General features: G+C 33.9%; 1 protein-coding gene across 1 annotated transcript; it reads right to left on the minus strand.

Moving 5' to 3' along the window:
- Positions 1-333: 333 nt before the first annotated feature.
- TRIADDRAFT_51299 (uncharacterized protein) lies at positions 334-4,531 on the minus strand (the record flags this gene model as incomplete). The annotated part of the gene is made up of 19 exons (XM_002108391.1): positions 334-429; positions 511-567; positions 657-723; positions 821-900; positions 987-1,032; positions 1,109-1,182; positions 1,267-1,306; positions 1,443-1,503; positions 1,610-1,656; positions 1,745-1,839; positions 1,992-2,067; positions 2,239-2,330; positions 2,439-2,493; positions 2,596-2,637; positions 2,761-2,826; positions 3,032-3,111; positions 3,770-3,817; positions 4,264-4,305; positions 4,493-4,531. 19 exons carry the CDS (start codon positions 4,529-4,531, stop codon positions 334-336), a joined length of 1,203 nt encoding a protein of 400 aa, XP_002108427.1.
- Positions 4,532-9,694: the final 5,163 nt, after the last annotated feature.

Genomic DNA, 9,694 nt, shown 5'->3' on the forward strand with positions numbered 1-9,694 from the left:
ATGCCTTATTAAACGATTTTTAACTCTCCTGTGGTTATAAAATTAATTCTCATATTTATTTCGTATCTCGGAATAGAAACAAATTGTTGTTTAGTAAAGGTGACATGACAGCAAAAAGTGAAACCCTGGATTTATTACTTTCGAGTGTAAATTACTTTAATTGCACGTACAACTGAAGTTTTAAAAAATTTCGTTGGACTACTTCGATGAATAATACCAATAAAAATGATTTCTGTACTACTATAGTCCATATATAACATGAATTATTTCGGTTAAACTATACAATGCATTATTCAAGAAGAGAAAATGGTTTATTGAGTTTATTTAAATCGCTCAACGTATTGCAACTTGAGATGGAACAGGAAACGGATTCTGTTTGCTCACAACTAGTTTTTGATGTTGATGTGATATATAGCCACGAACATATCCCTAATACGTAAGAATAGAAATTATTATGAATCAGCTACGATGCTATTTAAGCTAAAGACTTTTACACCATGTACGACTAACCGTGTAAATTAAATTTGCTAAAATACATTCGACCTCATCTGCATCAATACCTTCTTCCTAGGTTTTGTATATGTGGGATTGCTTAAAATTATGCTAGTTCATTACGTTACGTTATTAAGCAATAAATAAAAAAAGTACATACTAACCTGCATACTACTAAGTGCAACTACAAATGCCGAAATAGGCAGCTGGTATGTTTGCATTAGCAGGAATCTGATTTAATAAAGAGATTAATAATATTAATTAAAGAAATTCTAGTAAATATCATAACTCTAGCAAAATCCTTTACAGAAATGTAATTAAAACATACACTTTCTTGAAAAGATTCCGAAAGATTAGCATTTTAAGCCTTTCCAACATTAAATATACTCCACATCGAATTAGAAATTTCTATAGATTTTAAAAAATTTTTATCGTATTCGTAACGAGAACAAGTACGAAGATATGAAAAAAATTTTGCACCTCATTTATCTAACCTGATGTTTCTCGATAGCTTGATTAAATTTTAGTAAATTTCCAATTCTAGGAATCGTAAATAGAACATATTGGAAACACAGTACGAGTAAAAAGCGATTACGGAATAATTTTTCAGGCTTACTTCACAGCACTAGCGATTTCTATAAATTGTGTCAAACGATATTTCGATAGAAGTTTATTGCTTGGGATATAACCCTATCATTTTATTGAAAGAAAGAATATTAGGACCATTGTTTGTCAGGGAATAATGCGAGAGAGTTAAAACAATGTATTACTTACAAGCATCATCTTGACCGGCAATAAGTACATAAGAATTAGCCTAGGGGTATCGTGAACCATTTGATGTATTAGTTCCGTTCAGTCATTACAGTGTACCGTCATAACAAACACATACAGTACGTATATTTAGATTATTAGATACTGTAGAAAATTTTAGAAATACGATGCTTTCGAACCTTTTATTTTTTCTACTGGCAACATGGCAATGATTAAAAGCAAATGATAAATTTTCATCGGCTACGCAAGAACAAGTCAATTATAGAAATTAGTAAACGTTGCATATCATAAGTGAATATTAGCTAATAGAGGAGAGCAATTAAATCTGTTATAGCAAATTAATTACCTTCCTTGAACTGACTATCAAACATAGCCTTCCGTCCGACGTAATATCTTTAAAATAAAAATTTTATTCAACGACGTAGTTAATAAGTTTATTAATTCGAAAGCGCAAAATGTCCGCATCGGAACGTTTAGATACCTGTACGTTACAATATGTGATTTGAGGAAATCGTCTTTTATTGCAGCACTACTTATAGCTCGTGTCAATGGTTTACATAAATGTAATTTATTTAACTATTGCAAAATAAAAAGGAACTAATGAGATTAAAATCAAAATATAATTTTGGTTAAGTAGATACCCGTGTGGATGTTGTACTATTGATAAATTTGACCTTAAGAAAAGATCTACAATTTTGGATGATATTTACTTTTATTTAGAGCTATACCTTGAAATAAATTTTGAATAAGTTATTAACAATTCCTAACATGCCCCATTTTTTGGAATTTTCTAAAGCAGAACGGCTATAATATAAAGAGTACAGAGTAAAAGCACATCATCAATTACGGAGTGATAGCTTGGATAGCAGTGCCATAACAACCATATTAAAATTTTTTATAGACTACACGATTCGGGTAGCGTAATACCATTTCTAATGATATGAAAACAATTTAAGGGTAGGATTATTCATTTACCTATCTCCAGCGCATACTCTAAAGCAGTTCATTAATGCTTCCGCCGTCTTTTCTAAGACGTCCGTGCTCTTGCCTTTGGAATAATAGTAAACCTAGGAGATAAATGGATAAACGTCATGAGTTCATTTTGAATATCACTGATATATAAACATAAATATATTGTGCTAATGACGAATTCCATAATCAATGAATCAACATACTCTAAACGCCAATGCTGTCAATTCGGAAATTACTACATACATAGTTAAGATTCCCCTGTGAAAAAATGGGAAATTTTTCTAATAATCTTACAAGAAATTTGGAAGCTAATTTTAGCAGCATTTAATGAACGCTTGTAATATCTTTGAAGGTACTTACCAGTTTTCATCTTTATGAGATTGCAAAGCGCGTGCAAATGAACTTTAAGATTAAAAAGTTAACTTTTATTAAATTTGGACAAAAGCAGCATGAATGCTTTTCAACTGTAGTGAGTAGGAGTGTAAAACAAGAAATTTTAGCATAAAATGCTATATCCAGACTTACTGCATTAATCCTAACTGTGCATCGAAAGCATGGCGAGGGTCATAATGGTTGATAGCAGCAATAACTCTATCGCAATTACAAAAACTTGTCAGTAGGTACTAGAATGTGCATATATTGTAACATACTGGTACTACTATGGCCTAAAGCGTAGTGTTTAATGAAAAAGCTTTACAAAGGACTGTCAATGTATACATGACTTGGTAAAAGATTTGAAGAGTGATTATCGATGAGGATAAAAAAGTATCCATCAAAGTTGTGATCATCAACGTACTTCATATGGTCAGCAACGAGGTCAACGTATGGAGGAACAAATCGCTGGCATACGTAATGGTGTATAACATCTTCCCTTTGCTGTACAAATATAAAGAAAATTTTGGAGACAATATCATAGAAGGAATATCATTCAAAATAGGGCAATACTATTATTCATAGTTAAGTATAATATCGCATCGGCCAGGTTTTATATCGTGCTAAATCGTTGCGACATGATAAAGATTTTATCCTAGCTACAGATGGCGTATTGTGACTGTAAAATGCTACTACGCAGCAGTATATTACGTTTACTACTAGGTAGAATATAATTATACTATAGTATAAATTCCAAGTACAGCTGGAGTTTCTTGAAGTTAAGTATAAAGCATAAATTCCATGATAGTCACTACAACAGCATGCATGCATTTGATCGTTGCTATTATTTAGCAATGGTACCTTCAATTTCGCTAATTGATTCAAACAAAGTGCTAAGTAGCAGTATTTTACTTAGGTTTACTTAGGTACTGTATAACATAGCTTCTAATTATAGCTGGAGCTTGTTTAAGTTTCCACAGCGTATCAATAACATTGCAGTCATTACAGCAGGTTCAATTTAATCATGGCTATCCTTTGGTAATGGCACATTCAATTTGGATACTTTAAATGATCATTGTCGATACTGATCATGATGCTCATAATGCTCATAAGTTAAAAGATGATCATCGCTGTCATGTAAGGGTTGCAATATGTGTTATACCTTTAAGCCTGGATTCTGGATATGTGAATCTCGAATGGAAAGCAGACGCTATATTAGAAAGAAAAGAGTAAGCGAAATATGGAATCACGCTGAAAGCATAAGCTGAATAAAATATGCCGTCAAAATGGACACCTGTCCATACTACCAATTCAAGAACAAGTCAACATCAATCTTGATGGCAATATGTATTTAATTATTTATTGACTATCATGATATCATTTGTATTGACTGTCCGATGAAGTCGATTTGATACTGCACGTATCAACCATTTAAAAGGAAGAAAGTAATACGTACCTATGCGTGACTAAATGAGGAATGTAGTCAGACTATAATCATGGTATACTACAGAAATTTTATACCATTGGTGCTTTTACTGTATACTGTAGTAGTATCATGTCTAACCATTCTCTATTTCATGACTAATATGTTAGTGTTGATGATGACTATGGTCATCAAGCGAAGGCAATGGATATTGAAAATTGCATGATACAAACCCCCAATCTTCTTCCATCTTTGTTATTAATGGCATTTTCTAGCTAGAAGGTCAAGCAGTTGAATTGTATCAAGTTATTTTAATATAATACTTGGGAGCAAACACTCTACAATCAATCATTGCATTGTGATCTAAGATGATTACTATGATTCATTCCTTATCAAAGGCGATGATCATTTATGGTGAAATAAAACATGGATGAAATTAGATAAAAGTGATCAGCCACTTACACCACCAAGGTATTGAGTAAAGCTTTGATTAAATGCCATCTCGCGTCCGTCTCCTGCTTATTTCAGTAATGTCGAATCTTTCCCTCAACGTCTAAGGAGGTGAATGCAATCTCGATGGCGTTTGCCTCAGTAGTTCAACTTTGTACTCAATATTCCAATCAATCAATGGATTAATGATCCTCGATAAACTTGCCTACCATGCACTAAAGTACCAAGTCGAGTTGATTGATTCGTCAAGCTCTGGACGCTTCCCACTTCCAATACCAATTACTAGTGGCAAAAGTGAAACGGTACGAACGCGTACTGCCGCTTATCTTGAACATGACACCAGTACAGTACCGTCACGACCGTGGTCCGTCTGTACACTGTACAGTACACTGAGTACAGTCAGTAGTCAGTACCACGTACTGCACGGTCTGTACCATGCCAGGGACTTTGTATCTACTTCCCATACGAATCACTAGGAGCAAAAGTGAAACGGTACGAAAGCGTACTGGCGCTTATGTTGAACATGACACCAGTACTGTACAGCAAGGTACTGTCACGACTGTGGTCCATCTGTATACTGCACAGATGGACCGAGTACAGGACTGACTGTCCTAGTCAAGTCCGTAGTCAGTAGCACGTACTGCACGGTCTGTAGTCTGTACCATACCACGCACTTTGTATCAGCAATTGGCTCATTTCATTTTCAACCTTTCCTACTTCCTATACGAATCACTAGGAGCAAAAGTGAAACGGTACGAACGCGTACTGGCGCTTATCTTGAAGATGACACCAGTAAAGCACGGTACTGTCACGACCATGGTCCATCTGTACACTGTACAGTACACTGAGTGAGTACAGTCAGTAGTCAGTACCACGTACTGCACGGTCTGTACCATGCCAGGGGCTTTGTATCTACTTCCCATACGAATCACTAGGAGCAAAAGTGAAACGGTACGAAAGCGTACTGGCGCTTATGTTGAACATGACACCAGTACAGCACGGTACTGTCACGACCGTAGTCCATCTGTACACTGTACAGATGGACCGAGTACAGGACTGTCATAGTCAAGTCCGTAGTCAGTAGCACGTCCTGCACGGTCTGTAGTCTGTACCATACAACGGACTTTGTATTAGTAATTGGCTCATTTCATTTTCAACGTTTTTTACTTCCCATAGGAATCACTAGGAGCAAAAGTGAAACGGTACGAACGCGTACTGGCGCTTATCTTGAAGATGACACCAGTACAGTCAGTAGTCAGTACCACGTACTGCACTGCCTGTACCATACCAGGGACTTTCTATTCATATCTTTGTCATTGTTCACTACAGTACAGTATACAGTGTACAGTCCATTCCTTTACAATGCATAGTACAGTACTGTACAGTGTACAGTACGGTATATCGCGGTACGGTAGCAAGTTGCCGTTTGAGACGTTCCAACAGTCCAGTACTCCAGGATTCCAAACAGGGAGTCAAAATCTGAAAGGGACAGTACAGAATGCAGTATAGTCTTCTGTCATGGTCGATATCCCAAGTTAACCAAGCGTTATTCGAACCCCCATTTTTTCAGCATAGCAGAGATTCATTAGCTAGCACGAAAAATGCCCAATTGAAGATAAAAACCATATCATTAAAACTACCTACTTCCACTGTTTTAGTGTAGATGATATAGATATGTCACCCCGATAGATCATGATACAAATAAAAGCAACCCATTGGGGTGGATCTTGAGATTGACTAGCGCGATACTTTTCATCAAATGCACCTCTCGCTTTACTATTAGTGAATTGACTTTATTCAAGGTTGTACTGTACATACATTAGCACAGTCATTGAATGATCGTGTAAAGCAATGTCGAACAGGTCTTCAGACTTTCCTTTTTATCCGATTTTAGCTGGAATAGTAACGGATCGTTTTGTAACTTAGCTGCGTCGTACTATACAAATATTCAAGTTGACTCCATTCCGAGACACGACACAAACAAGCATTTTGATAATATAAACATGTTAACAATTTGTAATCTACGATTATTACAACTTACAACTGATCTATCATGATGATAATTATCAGATATGACATTACGCTATGGTTAGGACTTAGTGTATTAGTGTTACGATACACACATTGGGATGATTATTCACGACACCGCCTATTCCAAGATTGGAACAGTAAATCCTGGTATTGCCTTCCAGTCAATCGTGTCACGCAACAATGGCACATACAACGTATTCGTTAAGAATCAAGGACTGTCTGCTCATTAATAATACATGAAAGAGTAAAATAACCGTATAGCAGTCATTCGGTTTCAATCCGTCATCGATAACAATTATTTTTGGAGTATGGGAAGGCTGAGCACAGGAAAGCCTATGATTCGCATTATTCAAACGGTGACGATGTTAATCTCTTGACGAAAAGATTAAAGTCCCGTTGCATGAATTGCAACATCATTTATCCTTTTTAATCTTTTATGCGCGTATACAAGTAAACACATACTATCAGTCGGTGACGAGTAAAAATAGAATCTTACTAATATCCTACTATTCGTATTCTTTATACGTATGTCCCCAGTAATAAGTACGTATTTTTACCATTGCTCACTGTAAGCAATTCATGCATGCACAGACATTGTTGTTCAGAATTAGAATATTATAAACCAGCTATCTTATCCATGACTTCTAATTGGACTATATTTAAATAATGAATACGTTTACGCCATCAATATTGTTTAATCACCATGATTCAATTTTTACGTATTTACAATGGCCGCTCTAAAGAGGTTTTTGATATCTTCTTTATTATTGCTACTGCTTAGCAATTATACTAGAAATTTTAAATACAGCAATACAGTATGTCGAAAGACGCTAAAATTGCTCAATCTACATTTTTACTAGAAATTCAAAATACAGGAATACAGTATGTCTAGAGACGCTAAAATTACTCAATCTACATTTTTATCATTTCATTCATTACAATATGCTCGCAATAGTTTACTAAATATTGTCACTTTCGGCCAACCGTATCAATCCTATTAAACCTCAAATAAGATAATTTACTATTTTATATAGTTTTTATACAATAGTACGCGATATTCACAAGGCAAGTCTTCAGTATGACCGCTTGTATACCATTCAGGCTATTAAAATTGAAACTGATTCTTTTATTATTAATGTTAAATGTCTTAGTGCTATAAATAACTACTAATTGAATCAATCTCGCTCGATATCGGTGTCGTTTATAAAATCATTGCATTACAGCAAGTGCGTGCATGCTAGTATTTTGATGTAATTACTAAGTAACAATATATTTTATAAAATAATATTCAAACACTCACAAAGAGTAAGTTTACTTAATGCTTATTCAAAATCTGTACTTGTAATTATCTTTTTGTTTATGCATATGATCACAATTCTCAATTTGAAATCGATAAAATTGATTATAGTCATTCGATTGAATTGTTTGGCAATTATATTCTCAATGATGTAGCTAATTTATCTAAACGCCTTCTAGTATTGCTGGAACGAAAATTTATCACTTATTGTTACAAAAATATATGTTATTCTCAAATTTTTCTTCTTACGTAGATTGACTATAGTGTTTATTCTTCTATTTATGTAGCAAATGTTGTTTATTCGTATTTCATTATTCACATTCCATGTTGACTTTCTACGCCTTCATGAAATTGCAAAGAAAGGATGTATCCGCTAAATTTAAAATTGCTAAAGTGGATACTAATTAACTATTATTAATTAAAGATAAATCAAACTTCTACTTATGATGCCTTATGTGCAATGCACTGTATTCTATTTATTAAACGTATTTTACCGTAAATCAATTGTGGATCATGTTTTCTTAATAATGAATCAATGTTTTCATGTTTATGATTAACCACCGTAGCTATTTATCGTAGGATTTGATCACTAAAGATTTCCTTTCCATTTTAAGAATTTATCTTGTTTGAGTAGGAACTAAATGAAAATATTACATCTCGTGACCTTATCTGGCATAGTGCAGCTTTTCAATTTGATTTTTCTTGCCTTGTCTGTGACTGGTGAATAACCATTTAAGCGGTACATATATGATTATAGTTACTACAGAAATTTTACAATCGGTTATTTATTAATCTCTGCGATATCAAATGATAAGTAATAATATGGATTCGTCATTCCTCAAAGTGAGAAATGACATTAATACTGTACGTACTTGCCTGATATTTACGCAAATGAGATAAATAAAAGAAATTGTCGTGATCATTGCCATCACATCTCAATTTTCAATTCCGCTTTCTTATTAAAAATTAATAAAACGCACCGTATTCATCATTAAGTAGCGCAGGCAGTAATAAAAAATAGTAAATAACAAACGTGTATACTAAATAATTCATAATTAATGATAAAATGCGTAAATGCGTCGAAATATATCCTTAATCTTACGGATTTCAATTAAGTGACGTATGCTACGAGTATAAAGCACGGTAATTATGGTACACTGCTGTAAGTACAATATACCATTGTACATTTTTTGGTTGCATATATTATTTACGATCAGCAAAAAACAATTTTATACCGTTATCTTGTCATACTACATTATTCCGTAATCACATCTTTTTATATTTTAAGGATGATGAATGGTATTTGTACTAAAATTCAGCGACGGAAATTGAGAGATAACACAATTTATTGATAACTGAATATTTGCCTATAATGAGCATAATAACGACTAACTGTGCTTATTCGTCGTAATAATCACACTCTGGTAATGCCAGGTCATGTAAGCGAAAGAGAATTTGTACATCATATGATTTTAATTTATAGATAGCAAAATAGATCGAGATAAATACGCGCCTTCTATTTCGTTCTAATTGTCTTGAATTCGGTGTCATATCGGTATTTTAATACTGTTATGATCCTGCGAGTATAGTGTCTACGTATACTCATGTGCTATTTTCAGATGCTACGAAAATCAATAATCAAGTACAGCAATTTACAGTAAAGTTTGGTTGGTGATTTACAAATTCTCACTTTAAAAAATCTTCAGTGCAGTGACCCATCTTTAAATATCGCATAAAACTTGCATAGTATGGTAAGTTTTGCTCTTATTTCTTGTTAAAAATTTTAAGGTTACCAAAAGAGTAGTACTAACTGGTACTATGCTAGAGACCGTAACGAAATGAATAAAACAATTCCTTAAAGCACTGGGACAGAGAATAATTGACTA

This window comes from Trichoplax adhaerens, genomic scaffold (genome assembly GCF_000150275.1).
Source record: "Trichoplax adhaerens TRIADscaffold_1 genomic scaffold, whole genome shotgun sequence".
NCBI lineage: Eukaryota > Metazoa > Placozoa > Uniplacotomia > Trichoplacea > Trichoplacidae > Trichoplax > Trichoplax adhaerens.